The 14,425-nt window shown below is 41.2% G+C and overlaps 2 protein-coding genes across 2 annotated transcripts; both read left to right on the plus strand.

The window, feature by feature from the left end:
* Nucleotides 1–680: 680 nt before the first annotated feature.
* LOC131458618 (organic solute transporter subunit alpha-like) lies at nucleotides 681–3,645 on the plus strand. The gene is made up of 8 exons (XM_058627809.1): nucleotides 681–911; nucleotides 1,371–1,522; nucleotides 1,614–1,687; nucleotides 1,969–2,127; nucleotides 2,199–2,310; nucleotides 2,441–2,587; nucleotides 2,917–3,022; nucleotides 3,131–3,645. Exons 1-8 carry the CDS (start codon nucleotides 836–838, stop codon nucleotides 3,274–3,276), a joined length of 972 nt encoding a protein of 323 aa, XP_058483792.1. The 5' UTR covers nucleotides 681–835; the 3' UTR covers nucleotides 3,277–3,645.
* Nucleotides 3,646–9,212: 5,567 nt separating this feature from the next.
* si:ch211-244c8.4 (mucin-2) lies at nucleotides 9,213–12,074 on the plus strand. Its single transcript, XM_058627850.1, has one exon. It carries the CDS (start codon nucleotides 9,213–9,215, stop codon nucleotides 12,072–12,074), a length of 2,862 nt encoding a protein of 953 aa, XP_058483833.1.
* The last annotated feature ends 2,351 nt before the right edge of the window (nucleotides 12,075–14,425 follow it).

Consider the following 14,425-nt stretch of genomic DNA (forward strand, 5'->3'; position numbering starts at 1 on the left):
TATTTCACAAGAGTTCAATGTAAAAAAAAAAATCCTTGTCCACTTTCTCACGGTCATTACACGTTTGACCGGCTGATAAGCTCAGTCGAGTGTTTGGCACTGATTAAACCGAGCCATTGTCTTCCATAGGAACTTAATGAGCTGGCAGCAAGGAAAGGTGAGTGACCGCAGTGTCACTCTCCTGTCCAGTAAGTGTGCCGCACATAAAAGTTGCTAAGGGCGTCAAAACATGGTTTTGCTTTAGTGAGTTTATATCTTTTAGCACCTAATAGGATTATCTAGGAATTTAACAGAACTTTTCATTTTTTCTTAACCAGCCACCTGAAATGTCAATTCTCACAAAAAAACCATTATATATATATTGACAGATTAGTAACATTTAACTCAGTGTTTCTAATAATGAAATCTGCCTATATGAGTCACAGTCAACTGGGCGACACAATATACTACACTCAAGACACTAAAATGTTTATCTATTTTATATTTATTGGTAGTAAACAGTGCGCTCTGTCAAAGTTCATCCCTCCCAGCACACACACACACACACACACACACACGGAGTCTCATTGACCTTGCAGTTATTTTAATTGCTGTGACCTCAGTCTGTGAATGAATGAGCAACAGTTTACTTATATGGAGGGAACTCTCATAAACGTTTAAGCTCTCAACTTGTCGTCTCGCTTTCACTCACTTTCAGCTTCATGTGCACTTGCTGTCACGCCTGCTGCTACGGTGTGGATGTTTTAGCTTCTATTTTTACTAATCTGATCCAGATGGGATTTTTCTAAACCATTTTTGAAAAAAAACCTTTAGTCTGCTAGTAAATCTGCATAAGATGGAGGACGGCCTCAACGTCACTATTGACCCAGCGTGTTTACAAAAGCCTCCACTGGCTATTGACGTAATAAAGCGTAAGTGACCCATTTTTATTATTGATTATAACGAATTAACTACCATTATTATTAATATGCGTAAAATAGAGAACGCATACTTGATAGTATAAAAACATGAAGATGAAGATGAAGAGGAGGTTTTGGTATTTATTTAGCTGACATTAAGAGTCATCTTCATGTTCACTTTCCATCTGAATGAGTTTTTTTAAATGAACTATTCACTCTCAATTTAGATTGCTGATTATTTTTCTAGCTGCTGCATCTTTTCAGTGGACAACAATGTGACGTCACAGCCTCTTGTTTCCTTATCAGCCAATTTACAGTATGCTACTGACACTGAGCCTTAATCTCTCTGTCTGAGTGACACTTCCTCTGACAGGTGCACAGTCATAAGTCGTGCATCTTTTGGGGTTAAATGAATGTGTGTTTGAGTAACAAAATGAAACGTGCTGTACATGTGTTTGGTTTAAATTGCAGAGCTCGATGTGTTTGAACTGTGCCTGTACGCCATGCTCACCTTCATGTCCTGCATCTCCCTGCTGCTGTACCTGGAGCAGTGCGTCTACATTTATAAAAAACTGCCGTACCCCAAGAAGACGACTCTTATTTGGATTAATGGTGCAGCACCAGTGAGTGTTTCAGCCTCATTGTGGAGCAATAATAGACTGATGACACTGATGGTATAGCGCTTATGCACACGATCATATTTCTCCACGACAGGTCATTTCCACCATGGCTTGTTTTGGGATGTGGATCCCGAAGGCAGTCATGTTCACTGACATGACGTCGAACTGGTACTTTTTTTTATCTCAACTTCACCTGAGATACTACAATATTTCTGAACCGCTGAAGTAGAGTGTGTAAAGCAAATGTTTAACCACTCAGTTCATGTAAAGCAAAATGTAACCACTCAGTGAATCATTGCATACAGCTCAATTTAATAAAATACAGGAAATCTACTGTGACTGTGAATGATGTACATCGTGTCAAGAATACATATGATTTTATCAGTTAAAGGTGGTATTTGGTGTCCTTTTTAGAGAGGCACAAATGGGAATCTCTTTTCTCTCTGTAGTTATTTTGCAGTGGTGGTGTATAAAGTCCTGGTCCTGTTGGTTGAGGAGTTGGGAGGCAGCGAGGGTTTTCTGAAGCGCTTCTCTGGCGAACCCTTCAGGATCAACACAGGCCCCTGCTGCTGCTGCTGCCTCTGTTTACCCCGTGTACCCATGTCACGGTATTTACGCCTATTACCTCAAAAATCACGTTGTCTAGACAATGTCTGAAGACAATGTCTCTTTGCTTCAGGCGAATGTTATTCTGGCTGAAGGTGGGTGCTCTTCAGTATGCGATCCTGAAAACGGTTCTCTCGGTCCTCTGCATAATATTATGGACAAATGGCAACTTTGATCTCTCTGATGTAAGTTTTTGGAAAAAAAAGCATATTGCACATTCTTATAGCCTCTGTATATATTGTTTTAACATAATAATGGGGGTATTAGTATTACTAACTAAATAATAAATAATAATATTTGCTTCTTTTTTTTCAGCTGGAGATTACTGGTGCAGCCATATGGATTAATCCATTCATCGGTGTTCTCACACTCGCCTCCCTTTGGCCTGTTGCCATCACCTTTATGAACACCAACAGCCACTTGCGCAGCCTTAAGATTGTGCCCAAGTATGCTATGTACCAAGTGAGTCACAAGCAATTATTACTGTATCTGTATCCTGAATTGCTTCACCTAATATTGGGAACACTTTCTTTAATTTCCTTTTTTTTCTATAAATCAATAATTAAAACCACATGAGCTACTATGTGTTGTTGACATGCGGCGCTGAGAAAAAGAAACCGGATGAAGATAAAACTAAACTTGAAAACCAGCCTCCTCCACACTCTGTCTTAACTTTAGTGTAAAATGTGGATTTTCTTATCTGTTAAATGTAGTCACAATTGAACATATACAAATACTATAAGTGGATGTGTACTTTAAGTAACTTATTAGAATTGTCTTTCTCCTTTCAGCTTGTACTTGTGTTGAGTCAGCTGCAGACGTCAATTATTAACATCCTGGCCTTGGATGGGACCATCGCCTGTGCCCCTCCCTTCTCCTCTCAGGCTCGTGCATCAAGTAAGAAAAAATCCCTTTTTTTCTTCCACAGCTGATAATTGAAGAGAGAGGAAAAACCCACAAAACCAAACAAGTCAGTCGTCATTTCTTCTCCTCTTTCCCCTGCAGTGCTAAATCAGCAGATGATGATCATGGAGATGTTCATCATCACTCTGGTCACCCGGTTTCTGTACCGTCGGACATATGACCCACTTCCCTCTGAAGCACATGATGAGGACCAGAAGACTAATGTTCTTGTTGAGCATGATGTCTGAAAGAAGGTCGGCCTCAAAGTTAAGATGGAAACCTGAATCCACATGAGTTGAGTCTTGACTTTGACATGTCAGCAGCAAAACAGTTCACTTTTTATTAGGAAACTTTTCGATTCTGGCCTTTTTCATTGTGTGACTATTGAATATGTTTGATGTATGTACTGTGTGTGGCGTTTCTATGTGAGGCAATTGATGTTTTACACTATACAACATTATATGGTTATATAAACATTTCCAATTGTTGTTTAAAAAATGTAAATAACCTAATTATAATCCACTTAAAAATACTTTAAAGCGACCAGCAGAGGTCTGCCAGCTGCCAGTCAGTGTGGGGATGAATTCCCACAAAATTCACATTTTGATTTAACAATACTATAACAATAATATAAATTATACATATTATTTTTTATTGTATTTTTTATATACACACAGATATATAGCCGAGTTTGCAGCTGGGGACATTATTCTGTTGGGTATCTTTACGTGGATTATAATTATATATATATATATTATATATAATAACATATACTAATAAAGGTTATAAAAAGAATACCCTATAATAACAATAGCTGAAGAAAAAAACTCAGGGGATTATAGCCAGCTGCCAGTTTTATTTAAATGGTTATTTATGTTTGATTTCCGTGTACCAAGTTTGACTTATATGACCAATTTGAGTCGTTTTTAGAAGTGTCCTAAATAAATAAATATATAAATGCTGAAGACCACCTGTCATAAAGACGAGAAAACAAATCTTTTTTTTAAAGCTAAAACGAAATGGCAAATGAACTTTCACCTCTTTATAGCCACATTTGATCATCCCTGAGAAGTCAGGAATTAATCAAGCGTAAAATGTAATCATAAAAACTGTTTTATTTGCATTCTTGAACAGAAAAAAAGAAGTTTTGGTGGTTAAATCAAGAAATAACATGCTTTTTTTTGTAAAACACATTTGAAAATTCATGGATAGCAATATTTTATTTTATATCATTTTGGTTAAAGAGCTAATACACACTGGTGTTACATTACATTACAGATGTTTCATTACACAAACATGCAGTTATGTTGATAATTACCAATGCTGTTAATTTAGGGCAGCTGTGGCTTTGGGTGGTGGTCTAATACTGTATAATAACACTGTATATTCAATGAATCATTTCAGATAACACCAGGGGTATTTTAACCGATGATATCAAATAGAGCTGCAACTAACGATTATTTTCATAATCGATTAATCTGTCGATTATTTTCATAATCGATTAATCTGTCGATTATTTTCATAATCGATTAATCTGTCGATTATTTTCATAATCGATTAATCTGTCGATTATTTTCACGATGAATCGATTCATCGTTTGGTCCATAAAATAACAGAAAATCTTAAAAAATGTTGATCGGTGTTCGTCAATCCTTGTTTGTCCACAAATCAAAATGATTCACTTTTAATGATTTCTTTGAAATGAAGAAAATACTCACATTTAAGAAGCTTAAAGAATCGGAATTATTTATTTTAATCATGAAAAAAGCTTCATTCTGACAAAGCCATCCTGGATATGTTAAAGCCAGGGAAAGTATTTCATCTGGAAATATGGAAAGATCAAAATACCCAAATAAGGGCACACAGGTTCATCATATCAAGGAGCAAGAGACGTGGTTCCATCCAACAATAATCTTTATTCCACATTGCACATGTAAAATGTAAACACCAAAGAATGGCTATAATAGGGGTAGGAAAATAGGGCTGTTTATGACTAATATTTATGCACAGAACAAATTATGTTCCACACTTTTATGGTATTGGGTCACACGGTGGTGTAGTGGTTAGCACTCTCGCCTTGCAGCGAGAAGACCCGGGTTCGAGCCCCGGTTGGAACAAGGGCCTTTCTGCATGGAGTTTGCATGTTCTCCCCGTGTGTGCGTGGGTTCTCTCCGGGTACTCCGGCTTCCTCCCACAGTCCAAAAACATGCAATGTGGGGATTAGGTAAATTGGACACTCCAAATTGACCATAGGAGTGAGTGTGAGAGTGAATGGTTGTTTGTCTCTATCTGTGTGTGGCCCTGCGATGGACTGGCGAACTGTCCAGGGTGTACCCCGCCTATCGCCCGATGTAGCTGAGATTGGCACAGCACCCCCCGCGACCCTCTGGTGGAGGATAAAGCGGTAGATGATGACTGACTGACTGACTTTTATGGTATTGTAAACAATTGTCCCTCATCAGTGAACATACTCGGTAACAGCTGTTTACGACTGTCTGTCACGAACATGTTTTTCGGCGCCGTGTTTTCGTTACTTTGATGACGTAGATTCTGGTGCCGGTGCTCTGATTTCTTCAGCAGTACAAATATGATCCTCCATCCTCAAAAAAGGCTAAAAACATGCCATATTTAACTTCTCTCAGTGCTCTCTCTATCTCACAACAACTTCCACCTCTGTCACGTGACGTAGTTTCTGGAACTTCCCAGTGCATCATTCGTATGATTGTCCGCGTAGACTATCATAAGGCACGTGAGGCTTCTGTCGAAATAATAATAACTATATCATTATAAAAGGCCTATATCTAAGGCCACAAAAATGGTATAATAATTATTATACAACAATTATAAAACACAGGTGGATAGTAAATTAAATTTTTGCTTATATAGCCCCAGAAATACTACAAACTGTAACTTTAAAACTGGATCCTTTCAGCAGATTTTAAAAGATGCAGGGGAAAGGTAAGTCCAGCAGATGGCAGCATTTCACAAGGGTTTTTAACTGACTACAATTTCAGCTAACCATGTAGGTGTGTGTTGTCAACGCAACTGTCACAATTCACTGTTTTCAAAAACAGAATTAGTATCAAACATGTCATTATGTATATGATGACAAAAAAATGTCTTCATATTGTCAAAGATGCCCTGGTATATAGTGTGTCAACATAATTCTCCCTAAACTAGTTTGGCATTCAAATGGCCACATCTTCTTCAAAGATGTTCAGATATCCATGTGTTAGTTCCTGGTTTTTCCATGGCTGGGCACATATGTCATCAAAATATGTCAAAATATAAAATTAAGAATCTAGTCTGGCCAGTAGGGGGCAGGTCAAGTGAAACCCTAACAATAACCCAACCATTTCAAAATAAAAGTTGATATGGAGCGATACACTAAAAGGTTTTATTTATTTCACTCAGATGACTGAAGAAATATCATTTCTTTACTTATTTACTTTCTTTACAATGACCACTACTTCATCTCATCACGTCCCATGACCGAAGACCTACAAACAGCTGCAGTTAAAGGGACAGCTCAGGCACTCTGGTGAAGCACGAGTTATTGACACTGTTGTGGACAAACGTCAGTATTAAATTAGGTTAAATAAAACATGTATTTAATTTATTTATAGAGTAGGACATTTGTATTTTTTATTATGATTTCCCTGTGCTGATAATGTGTCAATAATACCTCATACTGTCACACTTGGAACTATCCCTTTAACCGAGACCAGAGTCAAAGCAGAAAACTAGTTTTCACCTGTTAACAATGGAGAAGTGACGCTCACACATTCATCACATACAAGTATCATTCATGTGCTGATCATGTTTAAGCAGCAGTTACGAAAAACTTGGACCTCAAGCCCCATTTAGTGTCAAGAAAAAGATTAACCTAACCCTTTACCACCTCTAGGGGACCAGGGACTGCCACCTTGTGGATCTGAACCCACCGGACCAGAAAAACCAGCGTTTTAAAACCGAACCTGCTGTTTTTTGTCCTGGTCTGGCGGCTTCAGTTCCAAGCTTGATGCCTTTTGGAGACAAACAGCCACAAACCAAACAAACACAAACGGCTGTCCTCCATTGTACTACTGTGCATTTAAATCAGCTAACGTGAGGCTGAATGTTGCATATTGTATCTTTAATCGGTGGTAAATTCCTCTCTGGTTGTCTCCAGTTTCAAACTGCTGACTGATGTGTGTGTGTGTGTGTGTGTGTGTTGTACACAGTATGTATTTATATTGGATGTGACTTCACACTGCATTCTGACTGTTCTCAGTCTAACTGCAAGGCTGACCCAAGGCTTTACTGTTCCAAACCGGACCATACTGTACCAAACCAAACTGTACCGTGATGGAAACACGGCTATATTATATTGGCAAATCTCTCATTTAGCTTCGGGACCATCACTTGGATTTCACTGGATGTGCTCCCCCTCGTAGCTGGGATCAAATTTGAGTCTCCAATTAACAAGAAGCATTGGAGATTGGGTAACTTGCTAAGGGGGACCCCAGCCCTTGACCTGGCGGGGATTTTAACCAGCAACCCTCCAGGTACAAGCACAATTCCCTTCCACTTGGCCATAGGATGCTATTGCTGTGGCATTATAATGTTATAATATGCAATGCTTTATTTTTATACATTTATTAGTTGAGTATTTGGTATTTTATTTTAAAATGATTGTTTATTATTTTATTTCACAAAATGCCAGTACAGTACATTAAGATTATGGCAATATATTGTTGATACCAAGCTCTAGAATTAGTGAGGTCTGTCATTATGAATTGTTGCTACTCATTAATACCAAACATTGAGGTTTGCAATTGACAACAAGGCTCCTGTTTGCTATTTATTGAAGTAGTAGTAAAAAGTTGCATCACATGAGACAGTATCAGTGTGTGGAATCTATTATAAGTCATTTATTATTTATAAATTAAATGCATAACCCATTTGAGAATCATTTAAAGTCTTATTGTAAATTTGTATTCAGACCTGCATTATGTATATGTATTTTAACAGGCACCGTGCAATATTTAGAAAGGTATAACTGATCACACAAGAGACCAGCGAAAGGCTTCAGATCTCCTCCTGCGTCTCAACACAGTAAGAAAACAAACAGCCAGATTTGTTCAAAGTTTGCTGACCTACTTACTCAGACTTATTTGGGCCAAGAAATACATGAGGATGAGAAAGCAGCTTTATTTTCAGACTCAGTGTGTGAGCTTTTTAGCCATGTGATGTTTCTAAGGCAACCACAAGGGGTTGCACTCACTCCACCTCAAAACTTCACACATTAACCAGGTGAAAAATAACCAATAGTATTCAAATAAAACAAGATAGATTATTCTTGAAATACGTTTTCAAGAATAATACTTGATTCTGATAATATGGTTAAATATTATAGGTCATATAAACATGTATTACATTGCAACTAATGTTTTGGCTAACATCAAATGTAATCAATATTTTTTATAAATAAAAAACGTTCCCTTTTTTATTTAACATTGGAGCTTTTATTTAAAAAAATGTAGGTCTAAATTCCATTTATATTCCAAAGTCAGATGTCAGACACAAGAATAATGCAACAATACATATGAAATGATTGATTTATCAGATTGGGATCATTTAAATGTTGCTGTGTGTAAAATTCTTTATTTAATATCAAAGCTGCTCCACTGATATAATACTGCTGCAGTTCCATGTACACCACATTCATTTGGAGATGTTTATATAATGCCAGATCATTTGGCATTGGAAATGTGGCTCTATTAATGGAGTATTTGTCTTAGCTGTTTATGTAAACAGAGTCATCAGACAGAGGAGGAGAGAGAGAGGCAGAGAAAGCTGCGTTCAGGGTGGGATGATGACAGCCCCTGGCTCTGCATTGCTGACGAAAGCTGCTTAACTCCTCAGTTGCTATGGCAACCAGGGAGAGCAGCCAGACAAAAAAACGAGGCAAAGGGGAGGGGCTTTCAAGGGAGAAATAGAGGAGAAAGGGCTGGATGAGAAAGACAGAGAGAGAGCGAGAGAGGGAGGGATACAGACTCAATCAAGAAACACAAGGAGCAGCAGAGATAAAGCAGAGCTAAAGACGAAGGAAATAAATGCTCACCACACTCACTATTGGCTGGGGAATACAAACTGCAGCAAGAGACTGAAGGATACAGAGAACGGAGTACACAAAGAGAAGATGGATGTACAAACAGAAAACACGGACCCCCCACCCGGTGAATCCCAGCCGAGTGGAAAAATACGAAAAGGATTTAAGCTGTTTGGCAAACGCAAGCCAGGTAACATCTTTTCAATTCGGAGCAAAGGGGATGGGAACAGCAAGTCACCTGTTATCAGGAGCAACACCCTGGATGGATTATCAGAGAATGCTGCAACAGATTCGGAGCAGGATTCAGAGAAGGGACAGGAGGTGAGTCAAGGAGAGAGGGAGCAGGCCGATGAAGAGCTCCTCAGTGAAGATGGCGTTCTGGCTGCTGCCCCTCCTCGCACCTCCATTTCTTCAGCTTGCTCAGCCAAGTCCCTCAGCTTCCTGTCATTACTGAGGGGTGGCAGGAGAGGTGTGGGGGACCGGCGGGTCCACACCGTGTCCCAGCCTGTGGGTCGGCAACGTCTTGGGCTGAAAGGTCTCTTTGGCAGTGTAAAGTTCCGCTCAAAAGACAAAGAGGACAAGGAGGACATCCCACCAAGCCCACTTCTCATGTCGTCCCGTGCCAACAGTGTGGAAATCATCAAAGAGGACCTTACCCTCACCCCCAAATCCCCTCGATCTCTGGAAAGCCCTGAGACTGAGAGCAGTGAGCACCTCAAGAGTTTAATGACACCAGACGGGGATGCCACACCCCCACCAGAGAACATAACTCCCCAGGTAACAACAGGGAAAGTGAGCAGTTCCGATGAGCCTGCTTCTGAACCACCTTTGGTACCTGGGGATACCAGCCTGAGCTCCTTGTTGGCAGACATATCTTCTCTCTTGACCTTTGACTCAATCTCAGGGGGTAAGGACATCATGGCTGATGTGGAGGCAGAGTGGGGAAAAGCCAGCAGTGCCATAAGTGCTGTGGTGAGTGAAGTCCCGTCATCATCCACATCTCTATTCTCCAAACCCACCATGTCCTCTCCACTGACTTCTACCTCAGTCAGTGCAGCTGCTATGGCAAAACCCTATTCTATAGCCGCCTCCACGACAGCCCAGAGCCAACCATTTACTCCTCTGACAAAGTCGACTTTACCCTCTATCATCCAAACACCAACCACATCCTCCACTCTGACACCGAACTCACTCAAAGTTTGCTTGGGTTCTACTACCACTTCTACTAACACTGAGAATAAATCTAACTCATTAACCACCACAACAAAAATATCAACTACCGCTGTCACATTAACAAGCCTTTCAGCTCCAGTGATGTCTTCCACTTCCATCATAAATAAACCCACACAGAGCTCCACCTCTGCTACAACCACAGCTCCTCCAAATGCCCCAGCCACCATCAAAGCTTCCCTTACTACTCCACCTCTTACCTCAATGGCCGGCAAAGTGGCTTCAGAGATTGCAGCACCACCAACAACAATTGATTCAGTAAGTAATGCTAACTTTGTAGCGACTCTGCCTCTTGCGTCAGCTAAACCACCAGTAACACATAGCCCTCCCTCCCGTATTACCACCACTACACTGGATTCAGGTAGCAGTTTGAAATCTTCCAGTGCAAGAGATTGTAAAGCTCCAGTGACAGTAACAGCAACCTGTACCGTCACAACCAAACCCTTCTGTCCTCCACCAGTTATCACCTCCAAGGTGACAACATTTACCACATCAGCTGCAACCTCAAGCTCAGTATCAATGGCCATGTCAAAGCCGACTCTTCCCTTGAGCTCAGTGGACCAAAATAAGACCTGCCCCTTACTGGTCACCGCTCCAGATCTTTGTCCTCCCGCAACTAAAACTCAACCCAGCCATGCATCTGTTGTAGCTCCATCATCAACTTCTTCAGATAGGGTTTCTGCCACAACAAAATCCAATCCTGCAGTGGTCTCTGTAGATAAGATAACTCCTGCTCCAACACTTACTGCAGCCCCTACTGCTGATGCTTTTGTTCCCACAGGCCTCCCAACACCTCCTGCTCTGGGTCATAGCGCTAAAGCTCCCACTGCTCGGGCTGAAATCCCAATCTCAGTATGCAAGGATACCCCGACTACAACCCACATCCCAATTTCTGTATCTAAAGATGGTCCTGCCCCTGCTCAGATCCCTGTTTATGTATCAAAAGACACTCCGTGGCCTGCTAAAATCCCAGTTTGTCATTCGAAAGCCTCCCCCGTGCCTACGCTTGCAACTTCTTCTCCTTCTCCCACTGCACCTTGGCCAAGTGCAAGCGTAGCCTCCCCCGTGCCTACGCTTGCAACTTCTCCTCCTTATCCCACTGCACCTTGGCCAAGTGAACCCGCAGTCTCTGCTGTAACAAGAGGACGTGGACAGGTGACAGTTGATGGCCAACTCGTTGATTCAAGTAGCACACCGGGAGGTATCACGGGTGCTAAAACAGAAGAACTGAACAGTGAGACCCAAACAATCCACCAGTTTGCCTCCAAAGAAAGGAAAACACCACAGGTGAAGGCATCAGGTCTTAGCAAAATACCTGTAGTTGGAGGTGGCAGAACAGGCAAGCAATCTGTCCGAGACAGCCAACATGTTGATAATGAATCAAGCAGAGACCCGCCTACTCCTGTGTTAGAGGAGGAGAGGCATTTCAACTCACATAATGCAGGGAGAAGCAGAGATAAAGTCAGTGATGTTGAGGCCAATGTATCCACCTTAATACACACTCAGGAGGAGGATCAGCAACCAGCCCAGCCAAAGGTTCTCACCAGTTTATCACGTGACTCAAAGATCCCCGTGAAACACAGCACACAGTCTCACACTGCCTCCCAAATCCCTCAGCCTAAAGAACCCTCTCGCACCAAGATACCCGTGTCCAAGGTTCCTGTCCGCAGGGCAGCTCATAAACCTGCAGCGGCAGGAAGCAGCACCCAGATCAGAAAATGACATGGACTGAATCAAACGAGGATAAAGATCACGACGAAGACTGAACCTTCCCCTATTTAACGACATGATCGCCTTTTTAAATGTATATTTCTATACGGTTTTTCTCCGGTCGTCTCTGCCGTCTCTTGGCTTCACTTCACCATAAGCAACAGTAACAGAGTCATGAGGTTCGACAGCACTCAAGCACAAATCCTCGCCACTGGAAGCTGAAGCAACAAGCGCGGCTCTCTGGTGTCGGGCCAACGGGACATGTACTCAGGAAAGGTTCGGGTCACACCTGAACACACAGCAGCATCGGCAAATAAGGAAAAGCAAGTGAAAAGGTCATTTGGGAACAATCACACACACAAGGCGAGTGCCTTTCTAAAGGTGCTTTTCCTAAAGACTTTCAGAATTTATTCAGTCTTTTCTACAGTGCTTTTAACTTTTGTTACTCCCGGTTTTTGTAGGACCTGTCAAAAATCGTGTCATTTCTTTGCAGAAAACCTCTTTGATAACAAACGAGACCCTTTACTTTTTCTTTATGCCAGGAGAAGACGAATGGACGCTCCATAAATCGATGCAACAACCAAATTTACATTCCGCATCTATCTCTGGATGTATGTAGCAAGAAAACGTGCCATTAAGTTTTTGCACAAGATGTTGAACTGTACAGAGACTACGTTCCCCCCCCCCACCCCCCCCAGCTCATATGTAACTAGATCAGATCTCACAGTGGGACTATGGGAGAGACTGTGGTTTGAGGGAGGAGAGAAGGAAGTTGAAATGGACAAGCGACAGCAGCCATTATGAATGGAGGATGCCGAGATGAGATCTCCAGCTTGTATACTGACACATCCATCCTTAGCCCGGTAATATTATAAGATGAGAACAATATCTCGGTGTCGAGTCTCATCAGTGTTGTTCTGTTTCCTGTTTAATCAATAAAACAATGAGTACTAGCAATCTGAAATCAAGTTGTGACTTATATCCTGTTTCATACACTGTGAATATTGTCATTTCTAAAACAATTTACAGGGTCTGTAGTAAAATAATATAATATATAATTCATATTGTGGCCATCAGTAATGTAAGGTCAAACTTGTTTTGTAGTTTCAGTAATTCTTCACCTCTGTGTGGTTTGACGCAACAGTGAAATCAGTTAGCACTCTTAATGGTGTGGCTGATCAGCGCATCATCTCTATAGCTGATTTATGCGCAAAGAAATGACATAAATAATCCAGCGTCAATCCGCTCAACATCTTTACCACGGCCTGGGCTCAGAGTGTCATCATACAGTAGGAACATCATTTTCTAGCATCATCCCCTCTCGTACAAGCTCACTGACCTGAATAGTGAGCACATGAATGTCAGCAGGGCCCGGCCAATCAGCTCCAAGGAAAAATGCTTAACACGCATCCCTTACCATCAGAGGAAATGGTCAGGGAATGTGTGTCATTGCTATTCTTAGTGTGAAATGCACCAAATGGATCCCCTCGTACTGAGTGGATGATTTGATTTGGACGTTAAGCGTCGGCTTCATGTCAGAGCACAAAAGAACAGTTGTCCCGTCTACAACGTTACACACAGATAGGAAAATCAGTTCCCATCTCTAACCTGAGGTTAAGGAAGGGAAGCTGGTCTGAGTCATGGGGTAATGTGAGTCTGGTAAAGGACAAAAGGTGATTTTCTTTTTTTCTTTTTTGCTAAAAAGCATTAGTGCGGCGACACACAAAGACCGCACTATAGTTTCGGAGGCCAGAGGCTTCAAGCTGAGAAAAGATGACCATAAGTTGCCCAAGAAAAACACAAGGATTTTACCACATCTGTTGATGATCCAGACTGCACAGGGTGAAACCATCCCGCTCACAAGAGAACAGCTTCCCCCTGAGGCTCCCACATAACACATGATTGCTTCACAGGCACACCTGTGATTTGGAGTTTTAATAGTTTGCATTAAATAGCATGCAGATATATATATATATATATGTAAGCATGCCTGTTTGTGCAAAATATCAGGCTCCTTATGAGGCCTCTCACTGTGTCATGAATGAGTGTGATGAATTCCATTATGTTCTGATTACAAGAGACAGTTTGTGTCAATGGTTTCCTGTATTTTAAAAGTGAAAAATAAAACATTCACAGTCAGTGAATGCAGCCTTTTGTCCACCTCCATTCACATGATTTCCCAGTAATGTGGCGTTCATGCTTGTGAGTGATAGTAACAACAGCCTTGAGTAAAGTACAAGAACAAGTTGGAATAACGTTGGAATCTCAGATTAACTCAGCAAACACTGTTGCATCATCTATACTGCAGCGTCTTCCCCAAAACATTTGACACATGATGGGTATGACAGCACTCATGATGGCCT

The sequence above is a fragment of the Solea solea genome, chromosome 4, assembly GCF_958295425.1.
Source record: "Solea solea chromosome 4, fSolSol10.1, whole genome shotgun sequence".
Lineage (NCBI taxonomy): Eukaryota > Metazoa > Chordata > Actinopteri > Pleuronectiformes > Soleidae > Solea > Solea solea.

Bases quoted from the DNA above. Each gene is read 5' to 3' on its own strand.
- LOC131458618 (XM_058627809.1), top strand. From the start codon at position 836: ATGGAGGACGGCCTCAACGTCACTATTGACCCAGCGTGTTTACAAAAG. The intron at 1,523-1,613 runs GTGAGTGTTTCA...TCTCCACGACAG, and splicing joins GGATTAATGGTGCAGCACCA to GTCATTTCCACCATGGCTTG. The intron at 2,128-2,198 runs GTATTTACGCCT...TCTTTGCTTCAG, and splicing joins CCCCGTGTACCCATGTCACG to GCGAATGTTATTCTGGCTGA.
- si:ch211-244c8.4 (XM_058627850.1), top strand. From the start codon at position 9,213: ATGGATGTACAAACAGAAAACACGGACCCCCCACCCGGTGAATCCCAG.